This window comes from Pristiophorus japonicus, chromosome 2 (genome assembly GCF_044704955.1).
Source record: "Pristiophorus japonicus isolate sPriJap1 chromosome 2, sPriJap1.hap1, whole genome shotgun sequence".
In the NCBI taxonomy this organism is placed as follows: Eukaryota; Metazoa; Chordata; class Chondrichthyes; family Pristiophoridae; genus Pristiophorus; species Pristiophorus japonicus.
Window position 1 is genome coordinate 369,118,075 of NC_091978.1, and position 24,705 is coordinate 369,142,779.

Sequence of the window (24,705 nt, forward strand, 5' to 3'; positions counted from 1 at the left end):
CCACTAAGGTAAGTTTATTCTAAACCCTAATTACAACACTTAAAAAAAAAATGTCTTTTTTCAAACATATTTCATTAACTTTAATTTAAATGAATGTTAAATATGTGGGGTGTTTTTATTATTTTTTATTTGTCTTTGGCTATTTGAGGGGGAGGGTTCTCATTCATAATAACTCCTACTTACGGAGTTCCCATTATTATGAATGAGAATACTGTATCTTGATTGGCTGCCCAGTGGAACGTGACTCCAGCTTCTCTGAACGCGCTCCAATGCACGGGGAGAGGAGGCCTCCGACCAGGATCGCTGTAGCAAAAGATGGGTGCGGATCTTTTTCCTTATTTTTAGGCGAGTGTCTGTGGGAAGCCCAGCACCAGGATTTCAGGCCCATTGTGTTGATTGAGGGATAAATATTGGCCCTGGGACAACTCCCCTGCTCGTCTGCGAAATAGCACCATGGGATCTTTTACATCCACCAGAGAGAGCAGACGGGGGCCTCGGTTTAACATCCCTCATCCGAAAGACAGCACCTCCGACAATGCAGCGCTCCCTCAGCACTGCACTGGGGGTGTCAGCCTAGATTGTGCGCTGAAGCCTCTGGAGTGGGGCTTGAACCCACAATCTTCTGACCCAGAGGTGAGGGTGCCACAGGCTGAGACAAAGAGCAGCCATTACATGCTGAAGTTGTAAATGTGTAAGCTGCTTCGACGTTCCGAGTGTAAGTTGTTGCTCCTTTCACTTTTTGTCTGTTCGAGCAGCCATAAATTTACAAACCGAAAACTTGCTCCCATCTGCAGCGATTATACTCCACTTTACCTCAGGCGTCTGCTTATTTGCAACAATTAGAGGTACAGGTCCACTCAAGAAAAGTTGCACCCCAGCAGCAGAATAATATCGTTTTCCTGACACCGCACTTACTTGTTACACACTATGACAAAGTATTTACGGCACAGACACAGACCATTGGGCCCCACCGTTCCGTGCCGGGGTTTATGCTCCACACCAGCCCCCTCCCACCCCTCTCCATCTCACCCCATCACCATATCCTTCTATTCCTTTCTCCCTCATGTGTTTATCCAGCTTCCCCTTAAATGCATCGATACTATTCACCTCAACCCCTCCCTGTGGCAGCGAGTTCCACATTCTCACCGCTCTCTGGGTAAAGAAGTTTCTCCTGAATTCCCCAATTGGGTTTATCGGTGACTGCCTTATATTGACGACCCCTTAGTCAGGTCTCGCCCACAACTGGAATCATTTTCGCTACGTCTACCCTATTGAACCCCTTTCAAAATCTTAAAGACATCTATCAGGTCACCCCTCAATCTCCTCTTTTCTAAGGAAAAGATTCCTAGTCTGTTCAATCTTCCCTAGAGAACATAAGAAATAGGAGCAGTAGTGGACCATTCGGCCCCTCGAGCCTGCTCCACCATTCAATAAGATCGTGGCTGAACTTCGATACCAGCTTCACTTTCCTGCCCGATCCTCATAGGTATGCGATAACCTCACATTTCTCGTATCATTCTAGTCAGTCTTTTTTGCACCTTCTCCAGTGCCTCTATATCCTTTTCAAATTTGGAAACCAGAACTGTGCGCAGCACTCCAAGTTGATCTAACCGAGGTTCGATACAAGTTTAACATAACTTCTCTGCTTTTCAATTCAATCCTAGAAATGAACCCCAGGGCTGTGTTTGCTTTTTTTTTAATGGCTTTAGCATTACATCTTTAACTCAGTTCTGATGAAAAGTCTTCGATCTGAAACATTAAATCAGTCTCTCTCTCCACAGATGCTGCCTGACCTGTTGGGTGTTTCCAGCATTTTCTGGTATTATTTCAGATTTTCAGCACCACCTGCTTTTATTGCACAATAACACTGATCGTGCCGCACGCAATAAAGCTCCTGCCATTGTACATCATCTGATGTACCAGGAACAGCACGGTGGGTGATTCGCGAGTCATATGTAACACATTGCAGCTGTGGCTCAGTGGGCAGCACACTTGCCTCTGAGTCAGAAGGTTGTGGGTGGGTTCAAGTCCCACTTCCTGGGATTCAAGCACATAAATCTAGGCTGACACTCCCAGTGCTGCACTGTCGGAGGGGCAGTACTGAGGGAGTGCCACACTGTCGGAGGTGCTGTCTTTTGGATGAAACGTTAAAAGAAGGCCCCATCTGCTCTCTCAGGTGGATGTAAAAGATCCCACGGCACTATTTTGAAGAAGAGCAGGGGAGTTATCCCTGGTGTCCTGGGGCCAATATTTATCCCTCAATCAACATCACAAAAACAGTTTATCTGGGTCATTATCACATTGCTGTGTGTGGGAGTTTGCTGTGTGCAAATAGGCTGCTGCGTTTCCCACATTACAACAGTGACTGCACTCCAGAAGTACTTCATTGGCTGTAAAGCGCTTTGAGACGTCCGGTGGTCGTGAAAGGTGCTATATAAATGTAAGTTTTTCTTTTATTGTGCATTACTTGGTTATAATAGAATCATAGAACGGTTTCAGCACAGAAGGAGACCATTCGGCCCGTCGAGCCCGTGCCGGCTCTCTGCAAGTCCCACTCCCCCGCCCTTTCCCCGTGGCCCTGCAAATCTTTTTCCTTCAGGGACTTATCCAACTCCCTTTTGAAAGCCATGATTGAGTCTGCCTCCAACACCCTCTCAGGCAGCGCATTCCAGATCCTAACCACTCTCTGCATGAAAAGGTTTTCCCTCGTGTCGCCTTTGGTTCTTCTGCCAATCGTCTTACATCTGTGTCCTTTGGTTCTCCACCCTTCCACCAATGGGAACAGTTTCTCTCGATCTACTCTGTCCAGACCCCTCATGATTTTGAACACCTCGATCAAATCTCCTCTCAACCTTCTCTGCTCCAAGGAGAACAAGCTCCTATCATTATAAAGTAGCTGATCTTCTCACTCACCGTACACTAAGACACTAGAGATCTGCTGAGGATTATAAACTCTATTACTTCACAAAGATCCTTCATCAAAGTATTGTGCTATCTGAGTCAACACTGCACAGCTGTTAAACACAAGCAATGGGGAGAGTAATGAGAGACGGCAAAGGCACAGAGCAGCATATTTCGTTCCATATCACATTTGACTTGGGTTGTCGCTGAAGCTGATCACAGCAGCAGTAAATTTTATACGGAGCATTTAATATAGCTGCTTCACAAAGGGGTGTTGGATACCGCGATAGGTGATAAAATGAGTCGTAAAGTTTATCTGAAGAAATGTATTCTTGGGGTGGAGAATTGAATGCATCTCGGGTGAACATTCTCGATAGACGGTCACAAATTGTTTTAGTGATGTTGGTTGAGGGATTAATATTGGCCCAGGACAGAATTATAGAAGGGAATAATGAAAGAATCGCAGCATGTTCCAGCACAGAAACAGACTATTTGGTTTGTCAAACCTGCGAGAGTGTTTTTTTTCCCATTTAACTCAATCCCCTCTCCTGCTCGCTCCCCGTGGCTTTAATATTTCAAAGCAACTATATAATTCCTTCTTAAAAGGAATTTATGAACTCTACCTCCGTTCAGTCCGCAAGCATGGCCCCGAGCTTTCCATTTTAATTCTCCGCCCTACTCCCACTCTGACCTCTCTGCCCTCGGTTTTCCACACTGCTCCAACGAAGCTCGGTGTAAGCTCGAGGAACAGCACCTCATCTTTCGATTAAGCACTTTACAGCCTTCCGCACTCAACATCGAGTTCAACAATTTCAGATCATAAATGCAGCCCCCATTTTTTCGAACAGCAGCTATTAGTAATGATTCTGCCGTTCCCATTTACACCTCTTCTAGACTCTTAACTTGTCCCATTACCATCTCCTCTTGCCTCGCACTACCATCCCATTTGTCATTCAATCTCTCCTGCCTCCCACCCTATTACAGACCTTACCTTTTATTCCTTCCTCCTCTCCCCCCTTTCCCCGCCTCTGTACTTGCTTAAACACTATTACATCTCGAACTTGTTCCAGTCCTGATGAAAGGTCACCGACCTGAACCGTTAACTCTGTTTCTCTCTCTCTCCACAGATGCTGCCTGACCCGCTGAGTGTTTCCAACATTTTCTGTTCTTATTTCAGATTTCCAATGTTTTGCTTTTGTTAAACGACTTCAGCACTGGCGTGTGGCAGAAAATTCCACACTCTAACCACCCAGTGTAAAGAAAATTTTTTCTAACTCCCCTTAAAATACTTTTCTGTGCTTCTCTTAAACATGTGCCTTCTCGTTAGCATCTGGCTGACTAACACAAACAGTCCATCACTACTTCCCTCATCATAACCTTGAAGACTTCGATCGAGTCTCCCTCATAATCTTCTCAGTACGAATGCCTAAGTCCTAACTTCTCAAGTTTCTCAACATAAGAACATAAGTAAGAACATAAGAATTAGGAACAGGAGTAGGCCATCTAGCCCCTTGAGCCTGCTCTGCCATTCAATAAGATCATGGCTGATCTGGCCTGGACTCAGCTCCACTTACCCGCCCGCTCCCCGTAACCCTTAATTCCCTTATTGGTTAAAAATCTATCTATCTGTGACTTGAATACATTCAATGAGCTAGCCTCAACTGCTTCCTTGGGCAGAGAAGTCCACAGATTCACAACCCTCTGGGAGAAGAAATTCCTTCTCAACTCGGTTTTAAATTGGCTCCCCCATATTTTGAGACTGTGCCCCCTAGTTCTAGTCTCCCTGACCAGTGGAAACAACCTCTCTGCCTCTATCTTGTCTATCCCTTTCATTATTTTAAATGTTTCTATAAGATCACCCCTCATCCTTCTGAACTCCAATGAGTAAAGACCCAGTCTACTCAATCTATCATCATAAGATAACCCCCTCATCTCCGGAATAGGCCTAGTGAATCGTCTCTTTATCCCCTCCAAAGCTTGTATATCCTTCCTTAAGAAAGACATAACTGGAACCTTTCAACTCTGCCAGCCTTGCACCTTTTCCATTGCCTTTTATTTCCTTTCTGTAATGGGATGTCCGGAACACACAAATCTCTAATTGCAGTCTGAATAACATCTTGTACAAATTAGTACAGAGCAGTCGGACCAATTGATCAATGCCAGTTTTCATGCTCCACCCAAGGCCCCTCATCTCACCCTATCACCATATCCTTCTATTCCTTTCCCCCTCATGTGTTTATCCAGCTTTCCCTTAAATATTTCTGTACTATTCGCCTCAACCCCTCCCTGCAGCAGCGAGTTCCACATTCTCACCACTCTCTGGGTAAAGAAGTTTCTCCTGAATTCCCCATTGGATTTATTAGCGACTGTCTTATATTGATTGCCCCTAGTTTTGGTCACTCCCACAAGTGGAAACATTTTCTCTATGTCTACCCTATCGAAACTTTTCATAATTTTGAAGACCTCTATCAGCACAACGTTACTTGGAGGGAGCAGCGTGTGGTGGCATACCACTGCAGGGAGCAGCGCGTGCTGCTGCAGGAGGGCGACGGCTGCGAAGCCAGGTCGCTGAGTGCAGTGCGGGCAGGCACAGCAGGAGGGGCGAAGGAGCAGCAAGAGTCCGTAGAGGGAAGTGACCGGGGCCCAGGAGAGGCGAGGGCCCAGGGCAGCAGGGGCCAGCCCACACTGCGATATGTGAGCGCACTAGGTCCGTGCAGCAGAGCAGATCTCCAGTTGTCCTTGCCACTGGACCAAGACCTAGCTCTGTCAAGCCCGTGTGGTGGCTGGTGTGCAACGGTCACCCCACGTTAAAACAATCCACGCACAGGCATCTTCCACCCTTCAGGATGTAGTTCGGGATCTGGAATATTATGACCTTCATTGAAACACCTGTGAACTCATCCCTTTTTGGCGTGGAAGCAAGTCATCCTCGCTTCGAGGGACTGCCTATGACGATGGTGACTTTCTTTGCTGTTATATTCAATGCTTCTGTTTGCCTTTGAAATCTGGAACTTTCTCCCCCAAAAAGCTATTGAGTTGGGGTGAGTCAAATGAAAATGTCAAAACTGCGGTTGATAGATTTTTGTGGGGTAAGAGTAGTCAGGGTTACGGAACTGAGGCGGGTAAGGTGGAGTTACAATACAGATCAGCCATGATTATTGAATAGTGGAACAGGCTCGAGGGGCTGAATCGCCTCCTCCTGTTCCTATGTTCCTTTAGTATGGTCTTATCTATTTGCGTTGCCATGTTTAATAACTTGTGCACCTGCCCACCAAGATCCACCTGCACTTCTACACCATTTGCAATCTTATCATTCAAAGTGTACTTTCTTGCCCTATTCTTACGACTCAAAATGCATTACTTCACATTTCTCAATACTAAACTGTATCTGACACCTCCCTGCCCACCTTGCTCATCGGCCTGTGTCCTCCTGCAGCCTTTTGCAACCCGCGTCACAATTTGCCACACCTCTCAATTTTATAGTGACAGCATGATCCGACTTAGTTGTAACTTCTCTTCGCCGCCCATTTTCCAAGCTATGCCCTACCCCCTGCATCCCACATGTCACGGTGACCAAGGACTGATTAACTCTGCAATATCTTAAAGACAGACCAGCAACTTAACTACTCATTCAAGACATTCCACTCTGACAGCTGTATTTGCAGCTGAGAGTACCTGCGGTAATTTTAGTCGTGAGCAACACATGTCCACGGTTTATAACGTAACTGCTCCGAGATGGTTGACCATTTCACAGAGGAAAGAAATCCTTCTGCCACCTTTCCCCGCAGAAAGCTCATTGCCTGTTGTTCCACTATTTGAATATGTTTTGAGGTGACATGAGTTGGGAAAACTGAGCAACTCAGAATAAATCTGCAGCAGTGATGCTCAATTATTTTGATTTAAAACATTTATGGTATCTTACTCTTAAAATAAAGTCAATACTAGCAGTAAAAAACAAACTGTGTCCTCTGTTTTAATAAAAGCTCTATTTTATGTTGTTACTTCTCTGATCTAAATGTTTAGACGATACAATATACACTGCCCCCATATATCATTCCTATCTAAAATAGCTTCATTTATATAGCGCCTTTAATGTCATAAAACATCCTACGACGCTTTACAGGAGCGTTATTAAACAATATTTGATACTGAGTCACATAACGAGATAGTAGGGCAGGTGATCAAAAGCTTGGTCAAAGTGGTAGATTTTAAGGGGCGTATTAAAGGAGGAGAGTGGGAGAGGTTTAGGGAGGGAATTCCAGAGCTTAGGGCCCAGTCGGCTGAAGGCATGGCCGCTAATGGTGGGGCGATTAAAATTAAAGATGCGCAGGAAGCCAGAATTGGAGGAGCGCAGAGATCTCAGAGGGCTGTGGGGCTGGAGGAGATAGGGAGGGGCGAGACATGGAGAAGTTTGAAAACAAGGTTGCAAATCTTAAAAGCGAGGTGTTCTTTAACCGGGAGCCAATGCAGGTCAATGGATGAATGGAACTTGGTACGAGTTAGGACACGGGCAGCAGCAGAGTTTTGGATGAGCTATAGTTTATGCAGGCCAGGAGAGCGTTGGAATAGTCGTTCCTGGCAAGGCCGGCATTTATTGCCCATCCCTAATTGCCCCTTGAGAAGATTGTGGTGAGCCGCCTTCTTGAACCGCTGCAGTCCGTGTGGTGAAGGTGCTCCCACAGTGCTGACTTTAACACAGCGGTTTGGTACAATTGAGTGGTTTGCTAGGCCATTTCAGAGTCAACCACATTACTGTGGGTCTAGAGTCACATTTAGGTCAGACCAGATAAGGACGGCAGATTTCCTTCCCTGAAAGACATTAGTGAACCAGATGGGTTTTTTAACAACAATCCGGTGGTTTCATGGTCACCATTACTGATTGTGGCTTTATTGTTTATTACTGGCTAATTAACTGAATTTAAATCCTCTGATGCCATGGTGGGAGTTAACTCACCTCTCTCCGGATCATTAGTCCAGGCTCTAGGATTACTAGTCCAGTAACATAACCACTATGCTGCCGTTCCCAATAAGTCATGGATGAGGGTTTCAGCAGATGGGCTGAGGCAGGGCAAGTTTTGCAAAGAGTATTGGTGTTTTCTAGTTTCTAGAGTCAGGCTTCAAAAGATGGCCACAGAGTAAAGCAAAACTCACTTTGTGCTAACAGCAAAGGAAACTATATGATGTTTATTTGCTCTGTTTACAGGTTCTAACAAATTGAAACGGTTGCATTGTTCAGTGCAATACGAGGAAGTGGTGACTTTGCTGGAAATGCACCTGACCATTGTAATTATAGAATCATAGAATGGTTACTGCGCAGAAAGAGGCCGTTTGGCCCGTCGAATCCATACCGACTCTCAGCTAGTCCCACTCCCCTGCTCTTTCCCGTCTCCACAACAATCATTAAGCACCGGGGAAGAACATTCTCGGGGGAACAGTACAAAATACAGACTTGCATCTTGAAGTTAAGGAAACTTGGGCAGGCTGACTGATCCAGGACAGAACTTGGCAGAATGGGAATGGGCGCTGGGGCGAGTGTGTACGTTGCACACTGAGCTGGAGAAGGAATAGCAATATATTTGGGTTTACTTTTAGTGTGAAGTTGGTTTCCCTGATGGGTGAGCAGATTAATTCAGTCCAAAATTCATAGAATGATACGGCACAGAAGGAGGCCATTCGGGCCATCATAGTACCTGTGTCGACTTTTTGAAAGAGCTACCCAATTAGACCCAGTCATCCTGCTCTTTCTCCATAGCCCTCCAATTTTCTCCGCTTCAAATATATATCATATCCTCTTTTGAAAGTTACTATTGAATCTGCTCCCACCGCCCTTATGGCAGCGCATTCCCGATCACAACAACTCGCTGCGTTAAAGAAAAATGTCCTCATGTCGTCTCTTGTTCTTTTGCCAATTACCATAAGTCTGTGTCCTCTGGTTACTGCGCCACCCACCAATGGAAACAGTTGCTCCTTATTTACTCTTAAAACCCTTCACGATTTTGAACACCTCTATTAAACCTTCTCTGCTCTAAGGAGAACAACTCCAGCTTCTCCAGTCTCTCCACATTCAGAGTCCCTCATCCCTGGTGAATCCCCTTTGTACCCTCTCCCAGGCCTTCACGTCCTTCCTAAAGTGCGGTGCCCAGAATTGGACACAATATTCCAGCTGAGGCCTAATCAGTGATTACTGAATGCTGGTTCTGTAGCTTATCTTAACTTAGATTGTCAGCTGTGGCTCAGTGGCTAGCACTCTCATCCTTGAGTCAGAAGGTTATGGGTTCAAATCCCACTTCAAGAACATGAGCACCCAAAAAAGTCTGGACTGACACTGTAGTGCAGTGTTGAGAGAGCGCAGTGCTGTCTTTTGGATGAAGTGTTAAACCGATGCTGTCTGATCTCTCAGGTCGATGTAAAAGATCCCACGGCACTATTTCGAAGAAGAGCAGGGGAGTTATCCCTGGTGTCCTGGGACCAATAGTTATCCCTCAATCAACATAACAAAAGCAGACTATCTGGTCATTATTGCTTGCTGTGGCGCAAATTGGCCGCAGCGTTTGCCACATTACAACAGTGATTATACTTCATTGGCTGTAACGTCCGGTGGTCGTGAAAGGCGCTATAAAAATGCAAGTCTTTCTTTCTTTTATCTCAGCCGGGGCAGTGGTTGGACATTGTGAGTGACCTCAGGGTTCCCGCTGGTGGTGATCCCTGTTGGAAGTGTGTGCGTGTGTGAGGGCCAAAGACCAAGGTTTAAGGTTGGTTAATGCCCTGTTTACAGTCAAAGGGACTTGCGTGCACTCACTGGGGCCGGGCTGAATTTCGGTTTGGTGTAACGGGCGGTCAGCAGGCAGGAAGTGATCACTCGCTGCCGCCACGAGGCTCGGGCCAATGTTAGAGCATTAGTTGGGGGCGGGCAGGAAATTAGCCGGGCCCTACCAATCGGAACTGGGAAGGTGGGGGGGTGACGAAGAGACAATCCAGGGGGGACAGGGATGGACGATGATCTCACATGGGCTGTCAGTGGGTCCAGGAGGTGCACTCTGACATGCCCCACAAAAATAAAAACTTGGAAATATCTTTGGCCATTATTTTGGACCAACCTTCACCTTCACCTTATTGAAACGTATTGAAACATACTGAGGGGGCTCGACAGGGTAGATGCGGAGAGGATGTTTCTCCTTGTGGGGAATCTAGAACTAGGGGGCATCATTTCAGAATAAGGGGTTGCCCATTTAAAAGGAAATGAGGAGGAATTTCTTCTCTCAGAGGGTTGTAAATCTGTGGAATGTTCTGCCCAGAGAGCTCTGGAGGCTGGGTCATTAAATATATTTAAGGTGGAGAAAGACAGATTTTTGAGCGATAAGGGAGTGAAGGGTTATGGGGAGCAGGCAGGGAAGTGGAGCTGAGGCCATGATCAGATCAGCCATGATCTCATTGAATGGCGGAGCAGGCTCGAGGGACCAAATGGCCGACTCCTGCTCCTATTTCTTATGTTCTTAAGGGCCGTTGGTCAGGCTGCTCGGTGCCAGTGCAAATGGGCGGTGTGTCGCCGATGCACACTGCGCTCCTCTGTACCTCAAAATTGCAAGCGGTGTCCTAGGAACGTCACCGGACTCCGATTTGCATATTGCAACTGGCCTCCCGCTTGAAACGGGTGGGTGTACTGGCCACCAATGTTCCCCGTAATGGGCGCTTTGTTCTGCGCGGCCTGTTTCTTTAACGCGTGACCCCTTTAAATTTCTGCACAGGCGCGGTATTTACAGTGTAAAAGCCGGTGAACGGCCTGCGGAGGACCTTTCACATTACCGCGTGGCTGCATGCGTGCGCACCTTAGCAGGAGCATTGCTGGCCACCCGGTCTCAGGACCCTACCCAAGATGGCGGTGGCTATAGCACCAATGCCCCGATGCCATTTTCAGACCGCCTCTGCCCCATTTACCCACTGACTAGGCTCGCACTTGAAGAATGGACCATTTCTGCTACGTACTGGAAAGCGACACTGAATCTGAGCCCTGGCAAAGATGACAAGGTTTTATGGACAACAGGAGTGGAGAGGGAACAGATTGGCAGGAACAATGAGCAAGGGCAACATGTAAAACTGTGCACTCAGCCCCAATGAGAGACTCAAGAGGTTAGCCAAGTATTGTTAATGCAACCAAATTCCAAGCTGCAGGTTTACATAAGAACATAAGGAATAGGAGCAGGAGTTGGCCATTCGGTCCCTCGAGCCTGCTCCGCCATTCAATGAGATCATGGCTGATCTTCTACATCAACTCCACTTTCCTCCCTATCCCCCTTGATTCCCCTAATATCCAAAAATCTATCGAGCTCAGCCTTGAATATATTCAATGACTGAGCCTCCACAGCCCTCTGGGGCAGAGAATGCCAGAGATTCACCACCCTCTGTGAAAATGTTTCGCATCTCAGTCTTAAATACATTCCTTATTAATGTTATTGTATTCCCTTGAGTAAAGGGCGAGCTAATCGAGGTGTTTACGATGATTAAAGGAGTTGATGGGGTCGATCGAGAGAAACTATTCCCTCTGGTGGGGGGAGTCCAGAACAAGGGGGAGTCACCTTAAAATTAGAGCCAGGCTGTTCAGGGGTGATGTCAGGGAGCACTTCTTCACACAAAGGGTGCTGGGAATCTGGAACTCTCTCCCCCAAAAAGCTGCTGAGGCTGGGAGAGGTCAATTGAAAAGTTCAAAACGGAGATTGATACATTTTTGTTAGGCAAGGGTGTGGAGTTAAGCAAGTGATCTAACTGAATGGAGAAACATTCAAGGGGCTCAAGGGGCTGAATGGCCTACTCATGTTCCTAAATGACAGGATCTCTCACGTTGGCGAGAGTACACTCTAGATTCTCATTAAACAAAGTATGCAGATTTGATTCCACCAACGTAATTGAAACTTATGAGGGTCCTGGATAAAGTGGATAGGAGGGACCTATTTCCTTTGGCAGAGAGCTCAGAGAGCTTAACTCCACACCCTTGCCTAACAAAAATGTATCAATCTCCGTTTTGAACTTTTCAATTGACTCCTCCCAGCCTCAGCAGCTTTTTGGGGGAGAGAGTTCCAGATTCCCAGCACCCTTTGTGTGAAGAAGTGCTCCCTGACATCACCCCTGAACGGCCTGGCTCTAATTTTAAGGTGACTCCCCCTTGTTCTGGACTCCCCCCACCAGGGGGAATAGTTTCTCTCGATCGACCCCATCAACTCCTTTAATCATTGTAAACAGCTCGATTAGATCGCCCTTTACTCAAGGGAATACAGGGGGCATAGATTTAAAGTCATTGGTAGAAGGTTTAGAGGGGATTTGAGGGGAAATATCTTCACCCAGAGGGTGGTGGGGGTCTGGAACTCACTGCCTGAAAGGGTGGTAGAGGCAGAAACCCTCACCACATTTAAAAAGTACTTGGATGTGCACTTGAAGTGCTGCAACCTACAGGGCTGCGGACCGAGAGCTGGAAAGTGGGATTAGGCTGGGTAGCTCTTTGTCGGCTGGCACGGACACAATGGGCCGAATGGCCTCCTTCTGTGCTGTAAATGTCCATGATAATTTCTGTGAGCATTCAAGGGGCTGAATGGCCTTCTCCTGTTCCGAAATGTCATGATATCTCACTTTGGTCAAGAGTGCAATATCCTGCAGATTTTCATTAAACAAAAGTGTGCAGGTTTGAATTCATGACTGTACTCTAAACATCATGTGCCTGAATCTCATGCAATGTTACAATTGCCCCCAACGGGTTGCTGCCCCAAGTGTGAGTACTTACATTTGGCACCCTCAGAATGTTTCATCGGTGCTCCAGTACAAAGCTCATCGTCGTGCCATCAAAGGAAGGTGGGGCGATAATTCGGGGCCCTTGCTGTGAGGTTATGCTGATCACAGGCTTGCCTTCCGAGAAGCCTTTGGCAGGCCTGTGCGGGGAGCCCAGAGTCTGTGCAGGGTTCAAGGGCAGCCCGGTGGGGGAGTAGTATGGGCTTTCCACGTAGGCCAGTTGGCTCAAGGCACTGTTGGTTTTCTCCGCCTCGCCGCCGTCGCTGTTGGTGCGGGAGAGCGGGGCGTGCAGCGGGGGCAGCAAGGCTGGCGGGGGCATGAAGCCGGGGTACAGCATGTAGGCGGCGCCATAGGCAGCGGGGTTGATGGCCATGGGGGGCATGGGGGTGACTGACAGGGGCTGCTGAGGCTGCAGGGGGGCCAGGGGCACCTCCACGTACTGGCCCGTCTCGGGGTCGAAGAGCCGCCTGCGGGCGGGCTGCACGGGCGTGTCGACCAGGTAGCACTGGCCGGTGGCGGGGTCCAGCAGCATCTTGCGCTGGGTCTGGGGCAGCGGGTACCCGGGGTCCAGCAGCAGCGGCGGGTGGGGCAGCGGGTGCATCGTGGCCGCCGCCAGCTGCTCCGGGGACGGCTGCGCGGGCGGGCTGAAGCACAGCAGCCGCGGGCGGTGGTAGATGGTGGCGGGCGAAGGCTCGCGGGCCTGGCGCTGCAGCTTGGGGCTGGAGCCCGGCGGGCGATGGGGGTAGGCGGTGGGCGGCAGCGGGGGAGGGGGCGGCGGTGGTTCGCGGGGGGCCGCCTTGACGGGGATGGCGAGGTAGTTCTCGTATTCGGACGGGAGCGGCGGCTGCCGCTGCTGCAGTGGCAACTGCTGCACCTGCTCGGGCTTGCATTGCTTGTCGCCCTCCTCCCAGGGCTTGCAGCGCTGTTGCGCCCGCAGGGGACGAATATCGGGCGGCGACCGGGCGCTGAGCTTGAAGCAAGACGGCTGCGGGGCCACCGGCGCCACAGCGGAGGGCTGCGGGGCCACGCACGGGCCGGCCGCCACGCTCTTCTTGCACGGCGTGGGGGTCCGGGTGGAATGTTGCGCGGGAGCTAGCGCGGCTGGTGCCGCTCCGCCCTCCCAGCTGCACGAGGATTCCTCGCTGGCGATCAGCGACAGCACGTGGCTGCCCGCCAGCGGCCCCGGCCCCCGACCGCTCTTGCGCTTCCACTCGTTCTTGTCGAAGATGTACAGCTGCTCCATGGTCTTGACGGCGGCCGTCAGCTTCTCCAGCGCGAGCTGCTTGCCGGCCGCCGGCGGGCGCTTCTCCACGCCGGCGCTTGCAACCGTTGCGCTGGTTGCAATGGTCGCACTGGTGGCTGCTGCAGGCGGGCTTGCGTTGGCGGGGGCGCCCATGCAGGTGGGGGCCACCTCCTTGAGCGGGACGCGGCCGGGCGCGCGGTGCACAAAGACCGAGGTGTTTTGCGTTGCGCCCTTGGACCAGTCGAAGGTGTCGTGGGGCGCCCGTTGGCTGAGCCTGGGCGCGGCGCCCGCCGCCTCCTTCCTGCTCACCGACTGGCACTTGATGACCATGGGCGGCAGCGAGCCGGCGGCCTTGGCGCCGCCGCTCTGCGAGGGGCGCAAGTGGTTGGCGTCCAGCGTTAGGACGTGGTACGAGCTCTTCACCAACTTGCGCACGTCCCGCACCTGGTGAATGGGCGCCTGCAGCCGCTGGATGTTGTCCCTGATGTCCCGCACCGTGAACTGCGGCACCCGGGCCCCGCGGCCGTCCTCGGCGCTATCGGCGGCCAGCGGCGCGCACAGCGCCTGGCATCTGGGCTCCTCAGCTGACCTGCTGGCAGTGCCGCGCCCCAAACTGGGAGTCGGCGGCTTGGCAGCGGCGGCCGGCGGTGGGCTGTGCTGGCTCTCCCTCGGGCTCCGCAGTTTTATTTTGACTTCTGGCGATCTGCAGGCGGCCAGGTTGCTCTCCGAGTCTGCCCTGGAGCTGCACGGGGCAGCCTTGGCACACGGCGCAGCCTTGGCACACGGCACAGCTCCCCGAGCTTGGGTTGTGTATTTGACATTGAGCACCGCCGGCTCCGTTTCTTTGGCGACCTTCTGAATGCTGGGCACGAAGAGGTGTGACATTTTGGTTTCTTTGCACAGAGGGTGACCTCCAATTTCGGCCCGGACGCGCTGACCCTTCTTGGGACTTTCCTGGGGCTCCCCGTCTCGGCTCTTCTGCATGTCCAGCCCGCTGTCCTTCCAAGACCGGAATGCACTGTGCTGGCTGCGGGGCAAAGTCCCCTTGGAAGGATCTGCGGCCCCAGCGCCGTCCGCCGCGTCGCAAGTTGCGGCCGGGGCTTTGCACTGCGCCGCGAGCTTGGGGCCGTTTGCGGCCGCGGCCGCCTCGCCGCCGCTCACTTCGCCGCCGGGATCGGGGGGACTCTGCGAGGTCTTGCTGGAATTCGGCCGCTGCAAATCGCGCGGCTCGCCGTCTCTGGGAAATTCGGCGCAAGGGGAGGCGGAGAGCGCGGGCGGACTGGCACGGCCGGCGAACGAGGTGTCGCTGATCTCCCCCCGCTCCATCTTCTGCTCCTGCTCGAATTGCATCTTCTTCCAGATGACATTCTGCAAGAGGCTGGAGGCGAATTTGGATTTCTTCTGCGCGCCCTCCATTGCGTCCGCCGCTTTGCGCGTCTCTCTCCCGCTCTCGCTCCCCTCCTCTTTTGGCGCCGGCTCCTTAACCGCATCGGCGCAACGCGATCCTCCGGCATTTCTGGCCAATTCCACGCGCCTTGCCCCCTCCCGCGTGGCCGGGAGGCGCTCCTTGACATCGTAGCTGAAATTCAACGTCTCGGTTAACGTAATGACCCGGGAGCCAATGTGCTCGAGCTTGCCCGTCAGCTGGATTTGGGAGAAAGTTTCCTTTTCCGCCGAGTTTTCCTGCTTGGCGTTGAGCGGGACCGGGAGGTGCTGGGCTCCCGAAGCCTTGCTCCTCGGCGGCCCCTCTGCCTTTGGCCCCACGCTTGCCTGTGCAATTGTGGCAGGAAATTCCAGCGCATCCTTCTTCTCAATTGCGTTGCGGCACTGGCGGTCGACGTAGGCGGCCCAGCGGTTGCGGGCAACGCTGTCCTGCGGCAGGGAGGACAACCCGGTGGATGGTCTCCCACCGGCGCAGTAAGTGTCCACATATCCGTCATTGGGGCAAGCTAGACTTTTGAAGGCTCTGGCAGTCAAATTGCGGACTTCTTTATCCGCATCGTCCAGCTCGCTCACTGCGCTAGAAGCCCCGCTGGAATATTCAACGCCTTTGCAATTCGCGTTGGCACCCGCATTCGCACGAAGGGCGCACTTAGCGCTAGGAATTGCGCCGTTGGCGATGTTCCCCGCCGGCTGGAGGGTTTGCACGCATTCGGAGTTTCCCCACAAACGTTGCGCCGCTTCCCCCTTGGAATGGGCAGAGGACGCTTTTTCCTCGACCTGGCCCTCCTCGCTCACAGCCCACGAACTTGCGCTGACCGCTTCCCCCTCGGACTGCGCAGCGAACGACTTTTCCTGGACCTGGCCCTCCTCGCTCACAGCCCGCGAACTTGCGCTGACCGCTTCCCCCTCGGAATGCGCAGCGGACGCCTTTTCCTGGACCTGGCCCTCCTCGCTCACAGCCCGCGAACTTGCGCTGATGGACAAGTGGACGTGGCCGGGCTGGGGTTCCGCCGCACTCTGGCCGGCCGTTCCTGGGCTGGGCGCCTGGTCCGCCGCGCCCGCACCGCCCGGCGGCGTAACACTGGCGCCCCGAGGCGTCTGAGAACCTTCCTCCGACGCATCGCTGTCAAAAGAGCTGGTGTCCATGTAGGAATCGGCCGCATTGCTCTCCTGCACGTCCCAGCCAGCTCCCACCGCAAATTCGCAATCCCCATCATGGTCCAGCTCGTAAAGTTGGATCTCATGCGTGGTAATATAATGCGCCTCGTCGCTGGCGTAGGGCAGGAAATTATCCCACAGCAAAACGTCGGAAGAGTCACTCTCGCTCGGCCTCGTTAAAACCGGCGGAGCGCCGCCGTCCTTACGCTCCAGTTGAGCTCCAAAAGTAGGGCGCAAGGCAGCAGCACCATTGGCGGATCTCTCGCCCCCACCATCGCCCCGCTGATCATTATGGGCTGCCTGCGGCGGCGATTCCAGACAGTCGCTGAAGCTCTCGGAAGTTTCCGAGCAGACGGCGGTATCGTAGCCGGAAAGTTCGGCGGAGGAGGGGCGGGCCGGGCTCTGGGCCGCCCGAGTGTCCTGCCCGCCGGGGCCGGCCGCCTCCTCCTCCCTCTCCACCTCGGCCGCCAGGAAGGGCCGGTGCGCCGGATCTCCGCCCCTGTTTCCGCACCGCCGCAGGAGCCGCTCCGCCGCTTGCACGCTGCTCACTGGGCATCCCGCCGGCACGGCTCGGCCCCCTCTGCCCCCAACGCTCCCCCCATTCAGAGCCCCGGCTACCGATAGCTGCAGGCAAAGCATGGGACGGATCTGCGCTGCGCCGCCGCCGGCGTCCCGTCAGCAGCCGGACATTCGCTGCAACGTCCGCCTTCGCCCAGCCTCCAGCCGACTGACAGCGCTTCCTGAAAAAAAAAACCCAAAAGAGACGTTTGAGTCGAACGATCGAAGTGGGTGGACACAGATTTGCAGCCGACAATCGCAACACCTTTGGGGCTGAAATCACAGACTTGTGCATCGGTTATTTCAACTTTTAAAACAATCCTAACTTTATTTCAATAAGAAATTGTGTTTTTTGTTTGCAGGGACAATTTTGCAGGGCTGTGAAAGAAGCTGTGAAAGAGAGTGGAGGGTGGGAGAAGGACTTGTATTTCAATAGCCCCCTTTCACCACCTCTGGACGTTCCAACGCACTTTACAGCCCATAATATACTGTTTGGGGGAAAGTGTTACAGTGGTGGAGGGGGAGGGGGGGGGGAGAGTGGGACTAATTGGGTAGTTCTTTCAAAGAGCTTGCAGGATGGGCCGAATGGTCTCCGTGTGCTGTCTGATTCTACAGTGCAAACATTCGCACCGAAATTCGCAGTAACTGACCCTTTATCCAATGGAAAGTGCACAGATATTAAACACTGAAACCGCGTCCGATGACAAGCGCAAATTCAATGTGTTCTGCTTGTTTTTAAGCCCCGCGTCCCGCCGTGTCCAATTTAATCCTTCTGTGCAAGTTTGGAGTTGAGAATTATTCATTCGCACCATAACCAGGGGAAGGGGTGGATGGGGTATGAGACAAACTGTTTTAGTCCAACTTTTTTGATCCATTATAAAGCGTGTAATATTTTTACAAAACAATGCACGAGATCTGTGAAGTCACCGAATAACTTACTGGCCCTACCAATTTTGACAGCAACATGGTATCCATTCCTGTTCAAAGGCGTGATACCAGTTCAGCTGAAAGGCAGCGCAGTGTTTAATTTGCGACATGCTGTAAAATGCAAGAATGCAATTTAAAAACTCGCACGAGCCTGTTAGTGAATGCAAAAACCGCGGTTCGTGGGCAGCACCCCCTCCCCCGTGTAAATTCTAATTTGGTTGTGAATCAGGAAGAACAGCGGAAAAATTATTTTACCTTGGCTTTACAGTGGTAATGGAAAGGTATCCTGGATAGATCAATCAGACCCAAACAGAAATGAGACCAATCAGAGACACACACCATAGTTGATCGCAGGGAAAACTCCCAGTGGCAATACTGAGTTCCCAGCGGCGGGACACAGGATGAGTTGGGCAGAGTCTGGGCAGGAGCTGTATCTGGGGGTTTTACTGGGCGGGGGAGCGGGGGAGTTGGGGGGGGGGGTTCTTTGTTAGCGGCTTCTCGCTGCACACTATCGCTGGGTCACCGACTATCAACTATTCATAGACTATGCGTCAGTTATGCCGATTGAATAAAGTACTATTTTAAACTGACCATTACATTCGCTCATTGTGAAAATAAGGGGAGGGGGAGAGAGATGACGGGACCAACGGAAGTTATGGATGAAATAGACGTTTTATGTGGCTGTCTGGAACTGTTTCACGTTCAGTTCCCGCAGCGGAGAAAGACGGTGCTTGTATAGTATTTTGGTTTACTGTAAAAATGAAGGAAAGACTTGCATTTATATAGCACCTTTCACAGCCATGAGAACGTCCCAAAGTGCTTTACAGCCAATGAAGTACTTTTTGAAGTGTAGTCACTGTTGTAATGTAGGAAATGCTGCAGCCAATTTGTGCACAGCAAGCTCCCACAAACAGCAATAATGACCAGATCATGTTTTTTTTTGTAATGTTGGTTGAGAGTTGAATGTCCTGGAGTGGAACTTGAACCCACAACCTGCTGACTCAGAGGCAAGGGAGCTACCCACTGAGCCGCTGACACCTATGCACAAAGTGTTCATTGTACAAAAAAATACTTTTTTATTTAGCAGATGGTAACCACACCATAGGTTTCAGATAATGTTGAATATTAGAAATAAATATCTATGGATGTAATATTCAGTAAGGTTATTCCACTTAAAAATCACAGTGTCAGTGGCTCAGTGGGTAATCCTCTCGCCTTTGCATCAGAAGGTTGTGGGTTCAAATCCCACGTTAGGGACTTGAGCACAAAAATCTAGGCTGATAGTGCAGTGCTGAGGGAGTGCTGCACTGTTGGAAGTGCCTTCTTTCGGATGAGACATTAAACCGAGACCCTATCTGCTCTCTCAGGTGGACGCAAAAGATCCCATGGCACTATTTTGTGTCATTTCCGGTGTCCTGAGGCCAATCAACATCACTAAAACAAATTATCTGGTCATTGCTGTTTGTGGGAGCTTGCTGTGCGCAAATTGACTGCTGCGTTTCCTACATTACAACAGTGACTACCCTCCAAAAGTACTTCATTGGCTATAAAGGGCTTTGAAACGTCCGGTGGTCGTGAAAGCCGCTATATAAATGCAAGTCTTTCTTTCTGCCAGGAGCAGTGATTAAATGTGTGCCTGTTGTATTATAACTTACAAGGTATTAATCGACCTACTCAGAGATTGAAGTACATGACACTTTTTGGGAATCTACACAACTTGCCACAAATTATTTGGGCATCAGGAGATGTAATTACAGCATTAAGTACAGTATCAACTAAAAATAGGCTAAATTAGAAATAATTTAATGGGTGGTTTGGGGATCTGTTTTATAGAAGGCAGGGTCCTATCGAGTGACAGGAATGCGCCCCATCTATCCGTGGCATTGAAACAGTAAGACCCGTGGTTAAACAAGAGAAGCGATAACTTCGCCCACTTCTCTAGCAATAGATGCATTTGTAGACACATAATCGCCATACCAGATTAAAAATAAGGGGCAGTAGTTATGAGGGAGAAACTTGACCCCGACAGGGAGCCGCTATAGCTGTGCCTCCCCTCGCTCAGTATCACAGTGTGTGGATGTGGATTGCAATTTTGTTTTTGCTTGCAGCGTCGGCTACATAGCCGACAACAGGTGTATTTTATACACGGAGCGACCCGACCCTTCCCACCAGCAGCCAGTAACTCTGACTGCCCAGCAGTGCAGCCGAATATATAATAACATGGAAATAGAACACACACAAAAACATGTTTAAACGGTTGTGCTTGGCCAGCAATCCGTGTGGGTTGGGGAATTGCCTGGCGCTGATGTAACGCGTACAACACAACTGGCTAATTAAGTGGGTAGGAGAGGGGGGGGGGGGGGGGTGGGGGGAATGATTTAGAAGCAACGGAACTCTCAATACAGAAAACAACAACAACAGCTTGCATTTATATAGCGCCTTTAACGTAGTAAAACGTCCCAAGGCACTTCACAGGAGTATTATGCGATAAAAATTTGACACCCAGCCGCGTAAGTAGAAATTAGCGCAGGTCAAAGAGGTAGGTTTTCAGGAGGGTCTTGAAGGAGGAAAGCGAGGCGGAGAGGTTTAGGCAGGGAGTTTCAGAGCCTGGGGCCCAGGCAACAGAAGGCACGGCCACCAATGGTTGAGCGATTACAATCAGGGATGCTCAGGAGGGCAGAATTAGAGGATGTGGCTCGCCCAACAAAGTTGGTCGTGTGTGGTCAGTGCTTCGATGGGGATGGTGGCCTGATCGAGAACACTGACGTTGCTGCATCTAACCTCCCAGTGGATTTGCAGGATCTTGTGGATCAATGCGGATTTCATCCACTAAGGGGTACAACAGGCATGATCTTCACTGCCCGACAACTACAAGAGAAATGCAGGGAACAGCACCAACCCTTGTATATGGCCTTCTTTGACCTCACATAGCCCTTTGACACTGTCAATCATGAGGGACTATGGAGCGTCCTCCTCCATTTCAGCTGCCCCCAAAGGTTTGTCACCATCTTCCGCCTGCTCCACGACGACATGCAAGCTGTGATCCTTACCAACGGATCCACCACAGACCCAATCCACCTCCGGACCGGAGTCAAGCAGGGCTGCGTCACCGCGCCAATGCTCTTCTCTATCTTCCTCGCTGCAATGCTCCATCTCACTCTCGAAAAGATGTAGATAGCTGCAGAAAAGAGATTTATCAGACTTATCTGAGGCATTCTATACCTGCCTTCGAGGGGGTGCAATGAAGGTTCACTCGATTGATTCCTGGGATGAGAGGGTTGTCCTATGAGGAGAGATTGAGTAGATTGGGCCTATACTCTCTGGAGTTTAGAAGAATGAGAGGCCATCCCATTGAAACATACAAGATTGTGAGGGATTGACAGGGTAGATGCTGAGATGCTGTTTCCCACTGGCTGGAAAATCTAGAACTAGGGGGCATCGTCTCAGGATAAGACGTTGCCCATTTAAGACTGTGAGGAGGAATTTATTCACTCGGAGAATGGTGAATTTTTGGAATTCTCTGCCCCAGAGGGCTGTGGAGGCTCAGTCATTGAATATATTCAACGCTGAGATCGATAAATTTTTGGAGTCTAGGGGAATCAAGGGATATAGGGATCGGGCGGGAAAGTGGAGTTGAGGTCGAAGATCAGCCATGATCTTACTGAATGGTGGAATAGGCTCGAGGGGCCGTGTGGCTGACTCCTGTTCCTAATTCTTATCTTCTTAAAATTCTACAAAAATAAGAGCAAGAATGAAACCACGGAACCAAGATCCCAGACTGCTGCAGAGAGACGAGTGATCGCACTTGCCCAATCTCTTCAGTCGCATAAGTGAGGAGTTCATCCAGATTAGTTGATTTTCAACATTATGTTGTTCGTTGTATAAAAATATCACTTGCATGTCATTACATGTACATTAGAGCTGGTCACACATTACAGCGCAAGTATATACACTAAATATGGTATTCACTGTTTGGATTTTATCTGCATTACATCAGGTATTATAGTCAAAAACTTGTTCAATGCCTAATGCAACAATCTATATATGGTACAGAGGAAGAACTTGCATTTATATAGCGCCTTTCACAACCTCAGGATGTCCCAAAGCACTTTACAGCCAATGAAGTACTTTTGAAGTGTAGTCACTGTTGTAATGTCGAAATGTGGTGGCTAAATTGTGCACAGCAAGTTCCCACAATCAGCAATGTGATAATGACCAGATAAGCTGTTTATTAAGGTGTTGGTTGAGAGATAAATATTGGCCCGGGACACTGGAGAGATCTTCCCTACTCTTTTTTGAATAGTGCTATGTGATCATTTGCATCCACCTGAGAGAGCAGACGGAGCCTTGGTTTAATCTCTTATAAGAACATAGGAATTAGGAGCAGGAGTTAGCCATTCGGCCCCTCAAGCCAGCTCCGCCATTCAATAAGATCATAAGAACATAAGAAATAAGAGCAGGAGTAGGCTATATGGCCCCTCGAGCCTGCTCTGCCATTTAATACGATCATGGCTGATCTGATCATGGACTCAGGTCCACTTCCCTGCCCACTCACCATAGCCCCTTATTCCCTTACCGGTTAAGAAACTGTCTATCTCTGTCTTAAATTTCTTCAATGTCCCAGCTTCCACAGCTCTCTGAGGCAGCAAATTCCACAGATCCACAACCCTCTGAGAAAATAAATTTCTCTTCATCTCAGTTTTAAATGGGCGGCCCCTTATTCTAAGATTATGCCCCCTAGTTCTAGTCTCCCCCATCAGTGGAAACATTCTCTCTGCATCTACCTTGTCAAGCCCCCTCATTATCTTATATGTTTCGATCAGATCACCTCTCAATCTTCTGAATTCCAGTGAGTAGAGGCCCAACCTACTCAACCTTTCCTCATAAATCAACCCCCTCATCCCCGGAATCAACCTAGTGAACCTTCTCTGAACTGCCTCCAAAGCAAGTATTTCCTTTCGTAAATATGGAAACCAAAACTGCATGCAGTATTCCAGGTGTGGCCTCACCAATACTCTGTATAACTGTAGCAAGACTTCCCTGCTTTTATTTTCTATCCACTATGCAATAAAGGCCAACATTCCATTTGACTTCCTGATCAATTGCTGTACCTGCATACTAACCTTTTGTGTTTCATGCACAAGTACCCCAGGTCCCGCTGTACTGCAGCACTTTGCAATCTTTCTCCATTTAAATAATAACTTGCTCTTTGATTTTTTTCTGCCAAAGTGCATGAACTCACACTTTCCAACATTATACTCCATCTGCCAAATTTTTGCCCATTCACTTAGCCTGTCTATGTCCTTTTGCAAATTTGTGTGTCCTCCTCACACATTGCTTTTCCTCCCATCTTTGTATCATCAGCAAACTTGGCTACCTTACACTTGGTCCCTTCTTCCAAGTCGTTAGTATAGATTGTAAATAGTTGGGGTCCCAGCACTGATCTCTGCGGCACCCCACCAGTTACTGATTGCCAACCCAAGAATAAACCATGGCTGATCTTCGACCTCAACTCCACTTTCCTGCACTATTCCCATATCCCTTGATTCCCTCAATATCAAAAATCTATCGATCGCTCTCTTGAAAATGCTCAATGGCTTTATTTCTCTTTCTGTACCTGATTTGACATTGAATTTACCCACTCTAATTTACATTTCCCTCTCAGCCCTTGCGCTGTTAATGTCACAATCCTGCAATCTGATTGTTTAAGGAGACACAGAGTTAGCTGTCCTGTTCAGGTCCCTGATGCCCGATTTTCCTCGCTGCAACTTTACTCTTAGCAACTTGCGGTGCAAAACATGTAAAAACCGAAATGGACAGGGGCAAGTATAACTAAAGGCAGATGCCCTGCCACAGAAAATGATCACCCATTCATTGTTTCCTTTCTTTCAGTATCTGTTGGATCTTGCTTGCAACAGTCTGATTGGGATAAGAACCTTATTGGGCTATTGGAGATCCTTAACTATAATAAAGCTTCTATAGGACATTCTCACTTGAGATAGATTCACACGAGCACATTAATAGCAGCGTATTATGTTACGTGGCTGTCTGAAAGTGATAGATGATAACATCTGATAAACGACTGACTCCATCAAAGCACAATTTGCTGATTAGTCAGGCAATCCATGTACAGTAAGTAAACCGGGGCTGCTCAGGGTAAAAAGGATCATCTGAACCTCAGTTCAACTCAGCAAGAAATAACACATGGGACCCTTCACCAAACGATGGCATTCCATAAAAGGATTATCATAAGGCTAAATGAAGGACAGCTCTGAATGGTGAGTCAGTTTTGGAATAGATAGTCGTATTGGTCTAGTCTACAGTCTGGGTGCGTGTAATAGCTTTAAAGTCACCCGAAAGACGGTACTTTTAATGTATTTGTTTCATGGCTTCTTTGTTTAAGAATTTATAGCAACACAATGTTATTAAGAACTAGTTGGTTTTTAAGGTTTAACAATCACACTACACATTACCAGTTCATCCACCAGGCTCACAACCACCTGCCTCTTCGTGGACCCGCCGAACCCAACTGGCTGGGGTTTTATTGGGTCTTGTCAACATCACATGCCTAGCTAAGCCACTCCCAACTCAACAGCTCTACAAATATTTTGTTGTAAGACAATTAAATGATTAAAACAAGTGGCCCCTGAAATGCTGCTGTTTCAAGCTCACATAAATGATTTCTGACCTGACAGGGATAT

At 49.7% G+C, this 24,705-nt stretch overlaps 1 protein-coding gene across 4 annotated transcripts in view; it reads right to left on the bottom strand.

Moving 5' to 3' along the window:
- LOC139250541 (uncharacterized protein C4orf54 homolog) overlaps positions 1-21,143 on the bottom strand; it is a 42,098-nt gene extending 20,955 nt beyond the window's left edge. For 2 of the 4 annotated variants that reach the window (XM_070872947.1, XM_070872922.1), the window contains exons 1-2: positions 18,260-18,425; positions 12,671-17,259 (exon numbers count right to left, since the gene is read on the bottom strand). In XM_070872947.1, the coding sequence (XP_070729048.1) occupies positions 12,692-17,158 (4,467 nt within the window). In that variant the 5' untranslated portion in view covers positions 17,159-17,259; positions 18,260-18,425 and the 3' untranslated portion in view covers positions 12,671-12,691. Of the gene's footprint in view, positions 1-12,670; positions 17,260-18,025; positions 18,052-18,259; positions 18,426-21,054 lie in introns of those variants that run through there. The other 2 variants (XM_070872929.1, XM_070872939.1) reach the window with 2 other exon arrangements.
- Between the last annotated feature and the right edge of the window lie 3,562 nt (positions 21,144-24,705).